Source organism: Leiobunum rupestre, chromosome 11, assembly GCF_980474605.1.
Source record: "Leiobunum rupestre chromosome 11, qqLeiRupe1.1.hap1, whole genome shotgun sequence".
In the NCBI taxonomy this organism is placed as follows: domain Eukaryota; kingdom Metazoa; phylum Arthropoda; class Arachnida; order Opiliones; family Sclerosomatidae; genus Leiobunum; species Leiobunum rupestre.
The window spans coordinates 36,410,868-36,432,494 of NC_143394.1; the positions used below are offsets into that span (position 1 = coordinate 36,410,868).

Below are 21,627 nucleotides of genomic sequence, written 5' to 3' on the forward strand. Positions count from 1 at the left end.
TACAGGGTATCAATTGTACAGGGTATCAATTGTACAGGGTATCAATTGTACAGGGTATCAATTGTACAGGGTATCAATTGAACAGGGTATCAATTGTACAGGGTATCAATTGTACAGGGTATCAATTGTACAGGGTATCAATTGTACAGGGTATCAATTGTACAGGGTATCAATTGTACAGGGTATCAATTGTACAGGGTATCAATTGTACAGGGTATCAATTGTACAGGGTACCAATTGTACAGGGTATCAATTGTACAGGGTATCAATTGTACAGGGTATCAATTGTACAGGGTATCAATTGTACAGGGTATCAATTGTACAGGGTATCAATTGTACAGGGTATCAATTGTACAGGGTATCAATTGTACAGGGTATCAATTGTACAGGGTATCAATTGTACAGGGTATCAATTGTACAGGGTATCAATTGTACAGGGTATCAATTGTACAGGGTATCAATTGTACAGGGTATCAATTGTACGGGGTATCAATTGTACGGGGTATCAATTGTACGGGGTATCAATTGTACGGGGTATCAATTGTACGGGGTATCAATTGTACGGGGTATCAATTGTACGGGGTATCAATTGTACGGGGTATCAATTGTACGGGGTATCAATTGTACGGGGTATCAATTGTACGGGGTATCAATTGTACGGGGTATCAATTGTACGGGGTATCAATTGTACGGGGTATCAATTGTACGGGGTATCAATTGTACGGGGTATCAATTGTACGGGGTATCAATTGTACGGGGTATCAATTGTACGGAGTATCAATTGTACGGGGTATCAATTGTACGGGGTATCAATTGTACGGGGTATCAATTGTACGGGGTATCAATTGTACGGGGTATCAATTGTACGGGGTATCAATTGTACGGGGTATCAATTGTACGGGGTATCAATTGTACGGGGTATCAATTGTACGGGGTATCAATTGTACGGGGTATCAATTGTACGGGGTATCAATTGTACGGGGTATCAATTGTACGGGGTATCAATTGTACGGGGTATCAATTGTACGGGGTATCAATTGTACGGGGTATCAATTGTACGGGGTATCAATTGTACGGGGTATCAATTGTACGGGGTATCAATTGTACAGGGTATCAATTGTACAGGGTATCAAAATAATTCCAAAATGTCAGGGAAAAGTCAGGGAATTTGAAAATGTTTCCAAAAGGTCAGGGAAAAGTCAGGTAATTTGAAAATAATTCCAAAATGTCAGGGAAAAGTCAGGGAATTTGAAAATAATTCCAAAAGGTTAGGGAAAAGTCAGGGAATTTGAAAATAATTCCAAAATGTCAGGGAAAAGTCAGGGAATTTGAAAATAATTCCAAAATGTCAGGGAAAAGTCAGGGAATTTGAAAATAATTCCAAAAGGTCAGGGAAAAGTCAGGGAATTTGAAAATAATTCCAAAATGTCAGGGAAAAGTCAGGGAATTTGAAAAACATTCCAAAATGTCAGGGAAAAGTCAGGGAATTTGAAAATAATTCCAAAATGTCAGGGAAAAGTCAAGGAATTTGAAAATGGTCCCAAAAAGTAAGGGAATTTTAAAATGACCCCAAAAAAAATCAGGCAAATACATTTTTGAAAGGAAATATGTTTTAAGATTTGTACCTCAAACCATTCATTTATTCTACAGAAATGGTCAAGGAAAATATGGAAATTTAGTCAGGGAATTTAACTCCGGGAATTTGTACGAACCCTGACATAACTTTGTTAATATCGACCGATATTACCGCCGATACATCGGCTGTACCCAAATCGGTTCATTACTAATTTTAAAAATACACTGAGCTATCTTACAAGGAGACCACCCGAGGTGTTACACACCGATTTTGTTCAAACTCGGGGCATTGGTAGACCTTCATGTAACTTGTAAAGACCTAAAGGGATTTTATTCAATGGGCAACGGTTTTGCCATGGCAACGAAAAATGTTTTTGATAACTTAAAATGGAAATTTTCCCATTGAAAATAACATGGGATTTTGACCGATTCCAATGGTGAAACATTTTACAAAATTGAAAAAAAAAAATTAAAATACCAAAATTATAAAAAAAAAATTGATAAAAATGGACGAAAAAAATCAAAATTGGTCACATTTTTATCAATTTTTTAATTTTTTTTTCACAGGGAAATCGGTCAAAATTCCATGTTATTTTATGTTGTCAAAAAAAAAATTTCGTTACCATGGCAAAACCGTTGCCCATTGAATAAAATCCATTTATGGAATTTTTCAAGTTACATGAAGGTCTACCAATCCCCCGAGTTTGAACAAAATCGGTGTGTAACACCTCGGGTAGTCTCCTTGTTATAATAGTAAAAATAAATTTAACTTTATTCAAACGTCCACGTATCTACTCCGTTAAATTTTTATTCTTATATTTCGTCTTCCAAATTAAATAAAAATGCAATAGCTTCATAAATGTATGTTCCCTCGTGTAGCTGAAGATACACCCATAGGCAAAGAAAGAAATAAAATCAATATAAGAACTTCATTTCCTCTTGTTCTCCAATGATTTCCGTTTTCTCCGTGTCCACCCTTTTTCTGTAAGCAACATTCTCTCTTTCGCTTATGTGTGTTTGAATCGTCGCGCGTAACGATCGGGGGTCCTGGCCCCCGTACCTTTTATTCTCTAATGTAAAACGTATTAGCGAAATGATAGACTACCCGATCGCCGCGGAGAAATCTACTCGAAGGAAAAGAGACAACGTTGATTACGCTTGCCTCAGTAAGAACTCTATAACAAAGATTAAAAACTTGCTCGGAAATCAAGAAAGGATAGAAGGGTAAATAGGGCTAAATCGATTTTCTTTTCCGTCCATTCCGAGGCTAAGATTTAGGCAACTTATCATTCTGGGAGGAAACCTAGGGTACGGTCAAAGTTAATGCATTGTTACCATTAAATTAGGGAGCTTGTCTATTAGGACGAGTACGGAGAGTGTGCGGCTCTTCTAATAGGCTTCATTTAACATCGAAATGAATGTAGGGGCATTTCTTTGATTCGGTTTCCGCCTTTTCCTTTCTGCCTGTATAAAATATCGCCGTCCTTTTCTTCGCTTATAATGGAAGATCTCGATATTGGGGGGATAAATCCAGCGGCTAGTTGATTCGCGAAAGTTGTTGCAGCATGGATCCCAAAAATAGCTACCGCCAACGCTCGTATCAAATAATTCATCGCCTTTCTTCTGGGTTTTTTTTTAAGATCATGGAAGGAAGGTATAGTGGTTTTGTTTCCATGGTATGTTTGTAATATACCATTTAGTATATTTTTCTTTCTATGGTATCATTTTTGGTATAGTTACGTAACTTTGGCGCTGTATTTTCTCTGGTTTTGTGACGAAGGGACGGACACTTGAAAATTTTGAGTACGGGATTTTGAATTTCAAAACGATTGATAAAATTTCACAGTATGATTTTCGTGTAATTTCTAGTTTTATTAAGCAAATTTGAAATTGATTTAGAGATTACAGAATACAATTTCGTGCGTTTGCTAGTTTTTTTAAGCAAATTTCACAGTTTGAAACTGATTTTGAGATTTAAGAATACAATTTTCGTGCCATATCTATTTTTTTAAGCAGATTTCAAAAATTTTTAAGCAGATTTCAAAATTTGAAACTCATTTTGAGATTTCAGAATACAATTTCCGTGTGATTTCTAGTTTTTTTAAGCAAATTTTAAACTGATTTTGAGGTATCAGAATACAATTTTCGTGTGATTTCTAGATTTTTGAAAATTTTGAAACGGATTTTCCGTCAAAGTTTGGGATTTGGGTTAAATATTCAGATTTATAAAATCATTTTTCTCTACAGTGACTGTGAATGTTTGAAAATACGTACTATATAAAAACTTGAAAACTACAAAATAATTAATACTTTATCCTTAAAGAGGCTTTATAAACACATGAGTTAAAACATTATCTTAGTTTCTGATTAATTTATTATCTTTGTTGGCAGAATTATTTCTCGGTTATGTGGTCATTGTTGAAACAGATGAAACCACGATTACACTTCGAACGGTATTTAGTGTCTATTTTCAAAAATTGTCGAAGTTAAATTTTTAATTTGTGATAACCATTTTCTGTAATGTAAACAAGTGGACTATGATATTTTCTATACATTTAACCTTTTAATATTACCAGTTAATTAACCACAAACTTAAATAAATTAGTTCGTTTTCACTTAAAACCAATTTTAATTACTTAAGAGTCTTCGATAATGTTTTAACAGACTTGGCTATAATTACGTTACAAGTTTGTGGAAAAGTCCGAAAAACAAACTGTAGCCAATAATTTATCTGCTAATTATCTAGAAGATAATTAAAATTGTTTAGTTTATAGCCTCTTCAGTCGCAAAAACGTAGTTATACCAATTTTCCAGCATATAAACTACCTATTTATCAGAGTGAAAAATTAATGGCAAATAACGCTAATAACAACGTTACCAAAACACGACAGTGTATAATTTACATAAAGCGTCTTCAAATTTGCCCGCGAAGCAAAAAACAATATCTGAATTACAAATGTTCTCGGAACGCCGATAAACATTTCCTCCTTAATAAAAGTTCGCGGGCGCAAATAGATTAGGCAATTAAAAGAAAAAAAAATAAAATACGAAACTTGCCCCTATTTATAGCTCTTTATACGTTATTTTACTCATCTCCGGGCTCTTTTCAATGTTTCGTTTACGATATCGCGTGGGGGGTTCGCGGTCGTCGCGTGAGAGGAAAACGTGTATGCTAATCACTAGGAATAATTGCAACTTGCTGGTTGTAGCGGCGAACATTAACGAAGAGAGCGCGTGGAACATTCTTGTACTTAAAATATTCATCGACACAAGTACAGCAGCTTCCTTCTGTCGACGCTTTGAACATTCCAGAGCATCCGGAAAATTGGTTTTACATCTCGTGTCTGAAATATGTACTTGGATTTAGATTGACCAAATTTTAAAGGCTTAGTAGCTTATGCCAAACGATGATGAAGCGTCATTTAAATTGGGTTTTTAGTTATAATGACATGATAGTTCACGACTAAAATTGTTTAATTACGAACGACAAATATTTACAATTTCGAACCGTTGTTCCTTTTCAAGCCCATTCTTACATTCACAATTAATTAATTGAAATTAATTAACAATTTTAGATGAAGAAGCGTATTTTTTAAATTTAAGATTTTTTTTTTAAATCAAGATGTACACGTATAAATTTTAAAAAAGGTGGAAAAATCGAGATGTATATGTACAAATTTCGAAAATTTGGAAAAATCAGGTTATTAGAAAATCAAGATTATTCATGATGTATACATAAATCTTGAGAAAAATCAATATTTTTAAAGATGTATACATAAATCTTTAAAAAAATGAAGATTTTTAAAAATGTATGCATACTACTTTAGAAAAATGAAGATTTTTAAAGATGTATACATAAATCTTTAAAAAAATTAAGATTTTTAAAAATGTATGCATAAATCTTTAAAAAAATCAAGATGTTTTAAAGATGTATACATAAATCTTTAGAAAAATCAAGATGTTTTAAAGATGTATACATAAATCTCTAGAAAAATCAAGATTATTCAAGATTTATATACAAATCTTTAAAAAATAACAAGATGTAAACATACTTAGAAAATTTCTAAAAATCAAGTTGATCAAGTCGTGTATAAAATCAAGATAATCAAATATTTAAAATAAATCAAGATAAATCTGGATAAAATAAAGTGGCAATATAGTTTGTAGCAGTGGATCCGCCGAAATTACATAATTTGTTTCGGACTGCAAGCAGAAAAAATAACAAGTTGGCCAATAGCGATAAATTCTTCCGGAATCGTTTATTGAAAAAAAATATGGCGCGCACTTTCTTTGATGTGTTCTCGGTTCTTTCAAGAACAGGTGCTCGCTTTCACACTATCTTCGCCGTCTCCCCCCCCCCCCCCCCCATAATTGAGCTCCCAACTCTGTCTGTCCGTTTTTCTACGTAATACCTTTTCGATCCTCCCCAGTCCCCTTTCCCGCGCCATCTAGCGTCGGAAACAAAAGCGACTTCTACCCGCCAATATAACCCGCAAACTATACCCACTTCGTACCCCTTACCCCGCGATAGACTATCATCGTGTATTCCTTTTTGTCTACGTGCTTGTAGCTCGGAATTCTGCGGCTGTTTTTTTATTTTGAGCTCTCCTATATCTGTATGTAATACGTTGCGTACATTTTAACATGTAAGCCTTGGTGCTCTTTGGGGCCGAATCAAAAACACCTTCTTGGCATTGATGACTGTAGAATTCGACTCAGTCCTACCAACAACCGTTACTACCCAGTCGGTACCGTTTCCGTTTCGATGACAACCGACTCTAGTTCCTCCCGTCGAGTTTAGCCGGGTTGATCTGACATTAATTGGCAGCGATTGCCAAGTTCGAAGAGGGCTCCAGCCCGCTTCGATTTCCGATTGTCGACGGCAACCTACTGGGCGAGGATTCGATTATTTTTCTGTCGAGGGAAGCTTGAAGGGGGGGTACTGCACGCGAATAAGGCGCCCTGCCCTTACATTTACTCTACAACATATTTTTTCGCTAAGCTCTTTCTTCTCCCTTATGAAAAACGTTTTCAATAGGTTCGTTTTGAAAAGAGTCTAACTACTGCTGGGTGTTCGCTCGCTTGTTTGATGCGTATGTATTTTGCGCCAACTTCCCTCGCCGCTGTTCTAAGCTCACCCTTTGCGCTTGTTTATGTCCAGACGATCCAGAAAAAGCTCTAAGTAATAGAAACGTTTTTCTTATTCTTTGTACCTTTTTTTCCCTATAGCTAATTCGTTTGGCTAACAGTAAAACTACTAATTTAATGTATTTTTTTATTTATCTCCAAAGAACCCTATCAAGTATAGAATGTTTAGAATTCGAATTTTTACCAACTTTATTAGTTGATACATTTAGTCTGTTGCGGTTTTAGCAAATAAAAAAGTGACTTCTTTATGAAGGAAATGTTAGGACAACTTTACAAAAAAATATCTAGTTGATACCTTATTAATGATATACGTGTTGAGATTTTTCACATCTGATTCGAAAAATACTACACTTTGATCTTCGCCATATAACGAAATTTATTATTAAATTAAAAAAGGTTTTTTTATAAGAAATCTAATTTCTTTTCGCAAAACCAAAAATTTTAGAGGTGCATATTTACACATAAATGCTTTATGTTACAGGATTACACCAAAAACTACCTTTAATTTCAACCTTTTGGACAAATCTAGTCTTTGCAGGGCCCCCACTAATATCTTCAATTTTTTATGGGAAAAACAGGATTATATTTCTAAAAATATAGGACTTTATAAAACTATTTTTTTCAAAATTATAGGATTTTTTAGGACTATATATGCTATTTCATTTACTGACTTTATGCATTTGAAAACAAAATCTATATTTAGTTAAATAAATCTTTGCTTTTCACTTAAAAATAGAAACTATATTTAACCATTTTATCACAAAAATATACTAGTAGCTAACCGTGTTAACAATAACAAAAGTATAGACTAGAATGACTTTTGATAGGAATTTATCGTATAGCTAAATCTAGCAATTTAACAGAGTGGCGGGATTTGAAATGGGCAAAATATCATTATTATAGGATTTTATAGGACTTTTTGCTAAAAAAATATAGGATGTTAAAGAACATTTTTTTAAATATAGGAATTTTTAGGAATTATAGGACCTCTGGGGACTCAGCCTTTGTTATCGTTTCGAGACAAAACACAGAAAAAACATTTCGAGTCTAATAGTCCTCATTCACTCCGCCAAACAGAGTACGTGTTATGTAATCACTATTATTTTATTTATTTTCTTAACAACGCAAAAAGGACGTGGTTTTTGTACAATAGCATTTTCTTACATCGTTAAAATACATATTAAATATTAAAAGGGTACGCTATTAATATAGCGAGGGGTAAATTTCTGTAATATTATTTTGACAAGGGCAGCTTAGCCTTTGAAGGGTATTAAGGCGCTGCGAAAATAGAAACAACAGCGGGAACGGAGCGTAGCTTCCAATGAGCTCATTGTTATGCGCCACCACGACCCTCCCGCTCGTCCTGACCTTTTTCAACGACTCCGCGCTTTAGGAAGATCGCTCAAACCCCACCCGCCCCCGCGTGCCGACCCCTTCTAACACCCCCCTCCTTCCAAACGCGCATCCCTAACACCACTGAACTTTCTCCTTAAAAATTTGATGCCAGTGGCCGCAAAAATAAACAGGAGACGGCTAGAGAGTGGGTCTCGCAGTCGGGAGGGGACGAACTTGAAACCCCTAGGCCACTGGCTCGGGGAGATAGCGAAGTCGGACATCCCTCGACCGTTAAGCTTACGTCCGCTCCCCTGGGAACTTAGATCCGTAGAACCCGGCTTCGATCGCGCCGTCAACTAGCGACCGATCTCGCTATAGGAGGATAGAAATAAAAAATAAAACTCTAGACTGGGGACTTTACTCTCAGTTTATCGAGGATGTGTGTCCGAGAAATTAAAACTTTCCAGATTATCTTTTCGTTTTTGAAAACTGGTCGCGCGTTATTGGGTTCCCCTCTCTTATTGTTTACAATCTCGTTCTTTCTCTTGAAACTGACGTATCTCGTTTTGACTTTGTACGTTACAGAATGTGGTGGTTTTTAAGTAGGTCGTTTTGAAAGTTTAGTGCTTGAGAGAATTATTATATTGGTACTGACTCGTCTGAGACGAAATTGGGTCAAGGATTTCGACGTGATGTTTTTGCTCTCTCCCTCTCACGAAGCCCGTATTATATTTGGGACTTTGAAATTATTTTAAACAGAATCGTCCGTAAATATTGGTTGATAAGATTAATGAAACAGATCCAAACAGTAATTTATTTGGATATTACTTTATTTTTTCGGGTTTTCCCCGAACAGTTTTTTCTTAGTTAAATTTATTACAGTTTTAACCCGATTGTATCGCGAATTAGATTTATCTAAGCAAGAAGAAACGCTTATGGTTAGAAAATTGACGTTTGGAAATTTTCAAGCGTTGTTTACAGTTAGCTTGAGGATGACCGGAAGTCGCGTTTCGACTGATGTCCGCTTCTAGGGAAGAATTTTGGTTTGTGGATGAGCGCAACCATCTGTTGCGAGAAGACCAAGGTCGGAAGGATAAGCGACGGTTTCTTTAGGTCCGGTCCCCGGTATCGACTGGAAAGTCGTGTGAGAGGGGGACGGGGACCCGGCGAGGAGAGAGAGAGAGAGGGAGAGAGACGGGGTGGGGAGGGTGGGCAACGTGGCAGGGCGGCGCATGCTCAGAGCGCGCCTTTCGTAGAGAAATAGGAGGCGATCTCCGTGCCGCGAGCGTGGAAGGAGCTCGGAGAAGGCGAGCTTAGGAGAATCGCTAAGGCGCTGGCGAAACTGCGCGCGAGCTTTGGCAAGCCGAGTTTTTGATCGCGTAGCGCGCGTGTCTCCCCCTTCTGGCGCACACGGTTAGTCGAGTCTCGTGCAACATGGCTACGCTACACAACGGAGTACTCGAGTCGCATCTTCTACAGAACGGACCGGGTATCGAACCGGGTCTCAACGCCGCTAAAGACCAGGACGCCATCAAGCTATTCGTCGGGCAGATTCCCCGAAACCTGGACGAGAAAGATTTGAGGCCGCTGTTCGAACAGTTCGGCAAAATCTACGAACTGACCGTGCTGAAAGACAAATACACTGGCATGCATAAAGGTAAGAAGAGTTCGCCGTGTCAACCCTCCTACTTACGGGACGATCCCCGTCCGTAGCGACACCCTCCCACCTCCTCCTCCTCGTCTTCCGGTTCTCGTCTGGAGCGACGACCGTCTTCGCGAATTATTTTCGCGTCCCCGAAATATTACACGCTCGTCGAAGCGAATGTGTTTTTCTTCATTTCGCGCCAGTCGATATTAACGAAAGATTCTCCGCCAAGCCGATTTCTTACCTCCGGCGACGTGGACGAGGGCGCGTCCTGATAGATGAGACGCCAAATAGAAGATGACAACCGTTGTATTCGTCAACCCGACCATTGTACTACCGCCGTGTCGCCCGATCGCGTTGTCCTCCTTCGATACTCCGTATCTTTCATCGTTCCGAAAGTTGCCGTCGCTTTCCATTCGGCCAAGTTGCCGCGACGACTCCAGCGGGCTCTCCTTATTTCTCACCGTGACATCCATCTTCGGGAACACCTACGCCTTTGGACCCTTTCTCAAATCCCCCGTGGCGATCTAATATCTGTTTCCGGCTGAAAGAAAAATGATTCGTCGACCCGAAACTCGCGGTTTCTTCCCCGTTTGTCCACGCGCCCGTCTCCCCGATCTTGTTGACATTTCTGGAAAGCTTCATTTTAGGATTGGTTTCGAAGCCCCTAAGTATTGTTTCGTCGATTGGGAACGCCGGAAGCTCTATTAAAGAGACTATTTCGGTCGCTCCATCAGTTTTCGCGAACGGCCAAACAGGTAGAATAGTCCAGTGGTCACCTTCCCTCGACTACGGCGGCCGGCGTGTTTCTCGATCGATCGGACACCCACGTGTCCGTTCCAGGAAGCCGATGGAAGCGACGACGTTCTAATATACCCTTTTAGTTCTTTCGACTCGTCTCGGTAGGAGCGAATTACCACTACCATTAATTTACAATACTGAGGAAAGTTTCTAACATATCGAGGCTTTATTTTGAAACGAATATTTTCCCCACCCCCGACCGCCGTTGGTTTGGGGAAACTCGATACGACGTCTCAAATGTCAAACAGGCATTTCAAAAACTTCGCGGCGCGCGAACTCGTCGGAGCGTCGTTACGTTGTTTTTTTATTTTTCGCAGTTTTGTATTTAGAACATTAAAAGCGTAAAGCCATTTAATCATAAAGTCGTTTGGAAGTTCTCGAATAACCATCATCTCGGCGACTGTCGCCTCTATGATTTTCCCCTTCGTCGAGGACGGTCGAGCCTCCATTCCATATGGAAGCGCCACTTCCAGTTGACAGACGCTAAGCCTCGGCCTCCTTTCTTTCTCTGTCTTCCCCCGAGCAGCCATAGCGAACCACTTTCGCGCCTTTTACTCGCGAAGATAAGAGCGCGCTTTTAAAAACTACTTCATTGTTTTTTAAAAAAGACTCTCCACTCTTAGTTTGCGTCGCTCAGTTAATTTCTTATTATTTACATATTTTAAGACCTTCTCTACCAGCCTACCGAATCTGCTTTTGATAGCTATCTTTTAAGTTTATGCGAAATAACTTTATAATAGGCCTTACTTGTACGTACGGCATTCTATATTTGATTTAGGCTTTAAATAGGAGCTCTATTTTTTACGGTTGACTTACTTACAAGGAGAGTACCCAAGGTGTTTATTGCCGATTTGGTTCAAAGTCGTATGGGATAGGAAATTTCCCAAAAGGAGACGTTTGACCACTTAAAACAAAATAATGATTTTTTTTCCTTATTTTACCCGAGATTTTACCTCAAAAAGTGTTACTATTTTACCCCAAAAATGTTCCAATTTTACCTCAATAACAGGGTTGCCACACGTCAGGGAAATCAGGGAAAAGTCAGGGAATTTAAAAATGGGCCTAAAAAGTCAGGGAATTTTAAGAATTGGTAAAAATTCAGGGAAAAGGCAGGGAATTCAATTTTATCTTGGCACTTTTTGAAGGTAATTTAACTCTAGATATATGACAAATTCCCCGATGATCATTTATTTCCTTGAATGTTTGGCTAATTTTTTCAACATTGCAATAACCTTTTTACTGAAATATAAGTTCATCTAAATTTATTAACTTCTGATAAAAGTAAAATATAAAAGAAAAATTTGGGCTTAATAAGTCAGGGGAAATCTGTTAAAATGGTCAGGGAAAACAGTGAATAGTCAGGGAATTTGAATCTGAAAATTTTGTGGCAACCCTGAATAAGTTCCAATTTTACCTAAAAAATTTTCCAATTTACCAAACTTGATGAAATTTACCTAAATGTGGTCCAAATTACCCTATTAAATCGAGAAAATCACATCCTTTTTGAAATGGAGATTTTTTGTTTTAAGTGGTCAAAAACATTTTCGGTTACCATGGCAATCTCATATAGATCTACATTACGCCCGACTTTGAACAAAATCGGCAATAAACACCTCGGGTACTCTTCTTGTTATTTCGTACAATGTGTTAAAAGTTTAAGGCTCGGCCTTTGGGTTAGTAAATGTATCGTTTACGTTCCGCGATATTTCTGACAAGCCACCCGTAACGATCTTTCGAAACCCTGGTTAATTAATCACGCGTTGCTACCATAATAGGCGTTCTTTGTTGGCAATTACTTAGACTAACTTCGTCCAACAACTCATCGCGACAACGTCAACTGTAGGGTAAAAATAACGAAATTGAAACTTGGGCATCCATATTGGCAGAATAAAAAACCGCTATATTTAATAATTGAAAATCCCTTCGTGTTATTCCGACATAAAGAACGTATATCAGTTGTCAGTTCGAATTGAAGGCCGGGATGGCTTGGTACCTATATGGGGTATTAAAGCGGGCGCTAGGCTTATCGCCAACTGTCAAGCGATCGTCGGATCATCTCCAATAGCAACCACGCCGAGGCGAAGGGTACGAACCCCGAACCCCCGTCGCATAGAGGCCAGCGAATACGTACCGGTTTCGTAGAGGAAGACTGTGGCGCTTGTGGCAGTGGGTTTATGGGCTATCCCAAAAGAAGGCATTCATCTACAGCTGCCATTCTCTCCCTCTCGGCACCCTCCGCCCGCCTTGTCCGCCATCACCAGTTTCGTATATAGCAGTTTCCTCAAAGAGGGGGTAGACGCGCTGAGCTCCCTTTCGGAGCGACGGCCATTTCAATAGGCAAGTTTCCCCTTCGACGGGGGACCCGGAGCGGGAGGAAACCCCCTCTTTTTACATCACGAAGCGAGAAAGCGGGGGGGTTCCGAACCCCGCTCTTCCCGTCCTCGCGGAGGAGTTGGTTACTCGTCATCCAGCTTAGGATGGTACCGTTGCCCGTAGTTACCCATCCTCGTTACACCGCGAGCCGATTGCGCTGGCCTCGCGGATTCCTCTCGATGTGAGCTTAATTAGTCGCCATTCTCGTTACCTATCCCCCTCCGCCTGCAGTCGATATTGACCTCGGTTACCCCGACTTCTAACGGTGGTGCTACGTTTGTATTGCTCAGTCTGGACTAAGATTTTTTTTTATATTTTGCCTATAGATCTGGCTTCGTCGCGGGTTCAAAGTAACGGGGTGGCTAGGAAGTCTGGCGTAGGGGTGCGCGCTGTCCCCCCCCCCTTATTTTTGTTCGGCTCTTTGACCTTTTTTTCTCAGGGTTTCCTTTAGTGTTAGTTGAGAAGAAACCCGGTATTTCTCTCTTGATTTTCGTTTTTTTATTGGACAAACCATTGTATTGAGGGTAAAGAAAGTTCGCTGACCGTTTTTGGGATATTATTATTATGATCGGATCGTGGACTCGTTTTTTTCACGTAAGTTGCCTTTTCCTTACTAATAAGGGTCACCGATTCGAGCTCCCCGTCCGCCTCGTTGTTATGGAATTTCCGCTAACGATTGACTTCGAACGTGGGTGATGCCTCGTGGAAGGCGGGAAAAAGACGTTCGAACTCTCACGTTCTGTGCTATCGTTTTAATCCAATAAAATTGCGTTAATAGTCGGTTGGGTTTAGTTTAAAATTTAATAACGAAAACTTTCCCCTACATTTTACAGGGTTGCCACGGTACCTGGAAAACCTGGAATTCCTGGTAAAGTCAAGGTATAAAAATTAGGGAAAAATCAGGGAATTTTAATAATTAGTCTAAAAATCAGGGGAATTTAATATCGCTTTGGTCCCATTCGACCGAAATCCCATTCGTTCGAAAACGATTTAACATTGAGTCCCAATCGATCGAAAATTCCCCAATTGTCCGGTTTACAGCCCAATTTTGTTCAAATTATTGTATTCTTGATATAAATAAAAATTTCAAAGCATAAATATATTTATAAAAGCGCGCCACCCTAGGGAAGTGAGAGACTAACCTAACCGAACCTAACCTAACCTAACCTAACCTTACCGTTAGTACACCTGTAGCAATTTTGTTTAGGTATAACGTTTTTTTGCGTACCCTGCTATATCTCGGGGCAAAAGTAAAAAACAAAACAAAAGGTCCCAATGAACCGAATCCGCCTTTTGGGCTATATTTCGGAAACATATTGAATTCGGTCGAATGGGATTTCGATCGAATGGGAATATACCTTAATATCGGTTGGCAAATAGGAAACGTTTTCTAAAATATAGGTTAAAAAAATACAAAATCTTGGCACAAAATAAATCAGGGAAAATCTCCGGAGATAGTCAGGGAAAACCTGGAAAAGGCATGGAATTTGATTGTGAAAAAACTGTGGCAACCCTGTTTTAATATTAAATAATATAATACAAAATTAATTTTTAAAAAAAATAATAAAGATAAAATCACAAGGACGTCGTCACAAATTGAAGTTTCTACGAATTATAACGAAAATTAATAGGTTAATATTAAATTTGTAATTCGTAGATTAGATTTAAAATGCGAGCTACTTTTATCATCCTACGTTATCGCCTAAAAATGGTCTTTTAATTTAAATTAATTATGCCCCCGTTTCCACAAACAAGCTCTATCGCGAAGATCTTAATTTGGCCCACCCGACACTCCCTGTTTCCGTTACCCACACGCAGTAAGAGTCGCGCAATTATGACAGTCGAAGAACTTTCGCCCGAAACCATAATCACGAGATTAGCGCGTTTAAATCGTAAAGGAAAAGGCGTATAATTGAGTGTGCACCGAAAACATCTCCGGTCTCCTTTTAAAATAATATTACATTCTTATTAATTTTAACAAACCGTGGCCCGGTTTTTTTTCCGGGCTCGCCACTTTCCGGCTAAAAGGGAATGCCGAGTATGTTGGAGGAAGACGGCGTTTACGTATAATCGTCTTCGTTTTGGCAAGTCTCCGAATACATCGTCTCGGTATTTGACCGTGCCAAATTAAACGTAAAAGACTGAAAGACGCTTATCCGACACCGCGTTCACCTAGAGCGGAACGCCGACTGTACCCTCTTCCATTGGTTAATCCTAAATGTCAGCTCGCAGCCTTTTCAACGTAGGAGACTTTTGAAAGATAAGCGTTAGATGACCCTTTATCTCCATCCTTTAAAAATGATTCTTCCCCCCGCGCACCAGCCACTCCTTTTGTTTAGTTTAATAAAGCGAGGTTAAAATGAGCGGGTTCGTCATTAACGGTAGGCGTGGCTCCTTCGAAACAGTCCCTCACTAATGATATCAACTCAGGTTTTTTCGTCGACGTAGCTGGGAATCCAAGATTTGAGTCGGGCCGACCGGTGAATGCTAATTTCATTTGCGCCCTATTGTTTGCGATTCCCCGAAACCTTTACCCCTTTTCTTAAGTGTCGAGCTCAGCGACCGAGTTAACGTCGACTCGCTATTGTAACCGGAGGAACGGGTGCGGTTTGCATCCGTGGACTGTAAAACCCGAATGATGGTGACTCGACCCCAGGGGCTGAGGCGTAGCGTGTTTCGCTTCTCACCGAGAGACTGGTTCGTTCCTCGCCAGCCCGATGAATACCACTCAGTTTAATGAAGTAGAGATTAATAACAGCCTCTAATTAGCCTTTTTGTAACTACGCCAAGCTTTTAAGCGTCGCGAAGAAACGCTCTGGCTTTTCGGGGGTATGGCTAGAGTGACACTCTTGGTCCTCGACTTTGTCCGCCGAAGAGCGATTTACTTTAAAATATCCAGGAACTTTATCAAGGGGGGCCTTTTTTCCTATTTGGGTCAGTCGACGGCGAAAACCCCGCCAGTTTTCCACCATATATTATTAGAAGATATTATATCCCTCTACTTTTTCCATCCCAGGCAGCCTGCCTCTATTTCGTTTAAATAGAGGAAGTTTTCCATCGTCCTCCGTAACTTCGTACCAGCTACGAGTCGCGAGTTTAAACCCTAAGAGTACGACTTAAACGCGTACCACGCGACGTAGCTTCGGCTGCGTGTTGGAATGGATTGTTAAAAGCTTACGCGTTTACGTTCAACGCGAGGTGTTTAATCTCACTCGTGAAAAAAATGAAAATTTGCCAGCTTTGAGAGGTTGCCAAGAGTCGTTTTTATACGTACACCAACGTCTAATAATTCTTAAACGTGGCCGTTTTTGAATTTACAAGGTTCCAAGTAGGGGGTATGTGTTAGGTATATTTTTGGTGTAAATTTCGGTTCCTATATATATAATTATGGGATCATAATTTTGTTTGATTTATTTTATGGAATACAGGAAAAAATTTGTCCCAAAATAAGTATTGACTAAATAGCTTTTTTTAAACTTTAATTTATATTTACTTTGTGAGCAGGCAATTTCATTCGTATTCCCCCCTTATATTTTGGGAAATGAAACCAAATTTAGGCTTTCTTATGTAAATATATTGTTTAATAATAGCGGATAAAAATTGTGATTTTTATTTTTCATACGTGTTGAAATTTCAAAGATTTCCTTTTTATGTATTAAAAAGTTCAAAATTTGAAATTTTATGTGTATTAAATGTACCTAGAAAAGTGCTAAATCATCAAGTTTTTATATTGCACCCCGAAGAGCTATAAATTCCAATTTTTATATATTTAATGTACTTCGAAAAATGCTAAATTGTAAAGTTTATATTTTTTAGCACCCCGAAATTTTATAAATTTAATGTGACTCGAAAAGTTATACATTCTAATTTTTATATTTAATGTGACTCGAAAAGTTATACATTCTAATTTTTATATTTAATGTGACTCGAAAAGTTATACATTCTAATTTTTATATTTAATGTGACTCGAAAAGTTATACATTCTAATTTTTATATTTAATGTGACTCAAAAGTTATACATTCTAATTTTTATATTTAATGTGACTCGAAAAGTTGTACATTCTAATTTGTATATATAATGTTACTCAAAAGTTATACATTCTAAATTTTATACATTTAACGTGACACGAAAAGTTATAAATTCTAAATATCACATAGTTATTTAATGCACACCAGAAGTTATGCATTCTAAATATCTTATAGCTATTTAATGCACACCAAAAGTTATACATTCTAAATATCACATAGTTATTTAATGAACACCAAAAGTTATGCATTCTAAATATCACATAGTTATTTAATGCACACCAAAAGTTATACATTCTAAATATCACATAGTTATTTAATGCACACCAAAAGTTATACATTCTAAATATCACATATTTAATGTATTTCCTAAAGTCCGAAATTCGAAATTTCATATTTTTAGTGCACCCCGAAAAGTTATACATTTAAAATTTTATATTTTTAGTGCACCCCGAAAAGTTATACATTTAAAATTTCATATTTTTAGTGCACCCCGAAAAGTTATACATTTTAAATTTTATATTTTTAGTGCACCCCGAAAAGTTATACATTTAAAATTTTATATTTTTAGTGCACCCCGAAAAGTTATACATTCGAAATTTCATATTTTTAAACTACTCCAATTTGTTATACATTTTAAATTTCATATTTTTAAACTACTCCGAAAAGTTATACATTTTAAATTTCATATTTTTAAACTACTCCGAAAAATTCTTTAAATTTTTGATTTTAAAGTTTTGTGAACAATTCGAGACAAAACATTAAAACTTATAAAGCGTAAAAATTGATTTATTATGTCTTCTTTATGAGTCTTTATTCGAAAAGATTCAGTATAATTTTATATAAGAATCAGATCCGTTTAAAATCCAAAATCAGTCGCCACCAAATATAGCTACCCAATTTGCATCCACATTATATAAATCTTAAAGGTCGGGCCGCTTCTCTGTCGTAATTAATGACAAAAGTATCTTTCCTCGAAAGGAAGCCCAGTTTCTTCTCCTCTTACAATAATTATATTCGGAAAATTATACTTTTCCTCTATCTTCCTCACTCTGTCTGAGAGAGAACAGGGGGTGTTCATTCCTTGACAAACGCCCGCGAAATTTAATTAAAACCGTATAGGTCTAGCCCCGATTATAATGGCGCTGAAATGAGCTGAAAGCCAGAAAATTCCCGAGTCGTTAACTCCGCGAGCTTGCATTTTCCGACCGCCTTTTTTGATTTCTCATTCTTTTCCGCACCCCCCCCCCCCCTAAAGTCGAAAGTTGTTGATTAAATATTTTGCTAACGATCGTTTCAAAGTTGAAACGAGGTTTTGTGGGACGTTAAGAAGACAGTCCTCGTAACCTCGACATTAGCAAACTTAACCTATAGACCCTAATACTCGGTAGAACCGGTTAATGTCCGATATTATACCACCCGCGCCATTTACATTTTTGTAAAGCGCCAAAGGCAGGTCGTAAGTACCACCTCTCTCCTGCGAAGTAGACTTTCCCCTTTTATGATTTTTGGGCGTTTCATAATTACTATCGGATGAGAAAAGGAACGAGAAAAAATATGTATTAACAAGACGGAATCATTTCACACTTTTATGTCTCTCTGGAGAATGGGCCTTCATTATTGGCTGACCGCGGCCTCCGCTAGATATTAAAGCGCGCGGTAACAACAGCGCCACCTATGGACGGAGCTAGAGCGCCTTCTTTATAACTTATTCATTCGAAATTATCGCGCGCCGCTAATCCGCCCTGCCGCCTTGTAAAACGCACCGACTTCAATTATCAAAGTTTGGCCACGCTACGAATATAGCGCCGCCAAAAAGAAAGCCTTCATAAATTTCCAGATTGCTGGCCTCATTTTCTGGTGGCTCCCTCTCTTATCGCTCACGGCCTACACCCTCCCCAAGCAATAATACCCCCCCCCCATATCATAATCTTCATTATTATAGAGAACAAAGCTACAAGTTACACCTGATTGAATAAATAACCGATCTCCAACCTGGCGGGGAGTGGCTTTAGAATGTCCATCTAAGCAACCTTTATTAAGATTGGATCTACGGCTATCATTAAATGAATCTGTAGCTCGAATATTTCGCGGTTGCCAAGTCTCAATTTAGAAAATAACTGCCTTCGGAAAAGAAGCGTCTATTAATTGTAGAAGTGAGTTCGATAAATTCATTATTCTGCTAAAGTATGTTGTATTCTTTTACTGTTGGAAGAGTTTAAATTTTCAATAAGCCTTGGCTGTGTCATAAAAAAGCTGGTGATGGAGATTTTCCGGTTGTATTTATCTGGGAGACTGTAGAATTTTAAAGGGGAACGGTCAAGCTTTAACCAGTTAGATAGCCCTATAGCCCATTAAAAACTAAAATTTATGGCGAAAACCGCATCAAAAAATATTGAGTGGTTAATTTTTAATACAATAAAGAAATTTCGGGAAATCGAAAAGCGCGCGTCTGCCGCGACACCTGGTGAGAAGTCGATGAGACGGAAAAACAACGTAAAAGCGCGCGCTGCTGAAGACGCAAAAAATTTGTTTCGCACGTGCGGCGCGTTCCAGTTATACGAGACTTAAGCCTAAATTGCGCGATTTTAAAATATAGGATAGTTCGCAAATCGCTCAAACGGGATTAGGGGCGCTGGCGGCAGCCCCTAAGATGGCGGCGAAAATTCAAACCCAAACACCTGGCGTTATTTTTCGTTTCAACTTTTTGGGCCAAAAGCTATTTTTTCAAGACAGAAAAAGGTACGCGTTAGTATATTGAACGTCTTGTTAATCTTTTGATACGGAAATAAGGCCATATTGGGAAAAGCTTGGCCCTTCCCCTTTTAAGCTTTTAGCCACGTTATGATTTTTATAGTCATTGTACCAAAATTAGTCTTTGGATGGATGTGTCATACTAATATTTAATGTATCAGTAATCAGCTAATCTATTACCTAAATAACCACTTTTTTCAATAAACGTACCGTTGCGTAGATCTTACGTGCTTTTATTCGCGTTCTTGACCGAAGATCCCAAAAATATTAAGAACCGAAATGTCAAAAGTCATAGACGTAAATGGTAGAGATTATATTCGGAAGATATCCTAATATTGACGAAATGGCAATAGCAAGAACTCTCATTAATTTACATAAAATTAATCAAAGACGGTGTCATATTCTTACGAAATACCTTCATCATTTATATTAGCATTTATAAATTAACCAATTCGCAACGACTGCGGGTATAAAATTTCAATTTTAAATCTTTCACAAATTGAAATCTTTCCAACGCGAAAAACATACATCTCAACTTTTCCGGCCTCAGCTCCGAAGGCCACAAACCATCGTCTTCCTTGTTTCGCGAAACCGAAATTTTCAGTACCACAATCGTATTGTTTATCATGCCGTCCGCGGAACCAAAAAAAGTGTTGAAGGATTTATCTTTGTATATGCAAACGAGTTAGGTTTTTATTTCTTTCGCGAGGGGCGCTCGCAACGTGGTGGTACTTCTTTCCCTGGCGCTGACGAATGCTCCTTACCCCTAATACGTCTCTAGAGAGGACTTTCAAAAATTCCCCACCCCGGAAAACGTTTCTACCCGAAAATTCAAATATCTCGATTGGCCCTTTCTTCTAGTCTCGTTTTATCTTTACGTTCTCAACCCCCGACGAAAAAATATACGAAGGAGAGCCTTTAGCTCTCTCCGGAATTATACCGACTGTTGCTACTCCGGGACGCCTTCCAACGAGCTTCGCCCACGTTCGCTAGTAGACAACCTAGCCGGAATTCCGTACCCCAAAAGTTGCGATATCCGACGAGATTTTCAGGTTTCCTATCTCCCTCGAAAAGATGTATGAATATTTTTTGGGGGCTGTTCTATAAAAATGCTGCCTCCTAGATTTCCACGCCTTGTTCGCAGTATTTTCCGCCAAATTCGTAATGAAATCTGATATGTTTGGTTTATAAATAGTTCAGTTCTGACTCCTTCGAGAAACACTTAGGTTGAAGGGTTTCACGAAAATGGCTCGCAAAATGCAACAAAATATGTTTTCCAACGCTAGTCAGTTCCGCCATGTTATTACACAACGGAAGAGTTTTATCAATAAGGGAGGCTCCAATTACGTTTGAGGTCATATTTTAACGCGACCTCCGTGACCCTCGACTTCAGCTTACGCTTCCGGTTGTTGTGCAAAGTACCATCGCATCAGTTATTTTTAAAGTAGGTGGCGTTGTGATTATTGAAACAAACCTTCGAGAGTTGGCGAGTTCCCTATCTCTTCGGTTTCCCTTTCCTCAAGTACTTAACGGTAATAGTAAGTGTAGGGAGCTGTTGGCTCTCGTGGCATGAAGGGCTTGCCACCACCCTCATACGCATTGTAACCCGGCCACTTGAATTAATGGCTTTAAAAGTCGCTTGATGACTTAGGCCTATGGTGGTGCCTTGGGTATTAGCCTAGCTGATTATTATACAATAAATGTAAAATTCTACTGAAAGGGTTACTATGGTAACAAAATAAGGTGATCGCAAAACTACGGCCACCTGAATTAAAAGTCGCTCGATGTCTTAGGCCTAACGTGGTGCCTTGGGTATTAGCCTAGCTGATTGTTAATGATGTAACGTGTATTTGAGTTAATACAAATTAAAATTCAGCTTTTTATAATAAATAAATAATAATTAACAGCTTAGTTAATATAATATAGGAAAAAGTTGTTATGCCACTGTTCGGTAAAGTAAATTGTTTAAA

At 38.5% G+C, this 21,627-nt stretch overlaps 1 protein-coding gene across 4 annotated transcripts in view; it reads left to right on the forward strand.

Moving 5' to 3' along the window:
- The first annotated feature begins 9,451 nt into the window (after positions 1-9,451).
- The window catches only part of LOC149922437 (CUGBP Elav-like family member 4), a 412,846-nt gene continuing 400,670 nt past the window's right edge, over positions 9,452-21,627 (forward strand). For 2 of the 4 annotated variants that reach the window (XM_090163727.1, XM_090163728.1), the window contains exon 1: positions 9,452-9,715. In XM_090163727.1, coding sequence (XP_090019853.1) covers positions 9,493-9,715 — 223 coding nt within the window. In that variant the 5' untranslated portion in view covers positions 9,452-9,492. The remainder of the gene's footprint in view (positions 9,716-21,627) is intronic. The other 2 variants (XM_090163730.1, XM_090163729.1) reach the window with 2 other exon arrangements.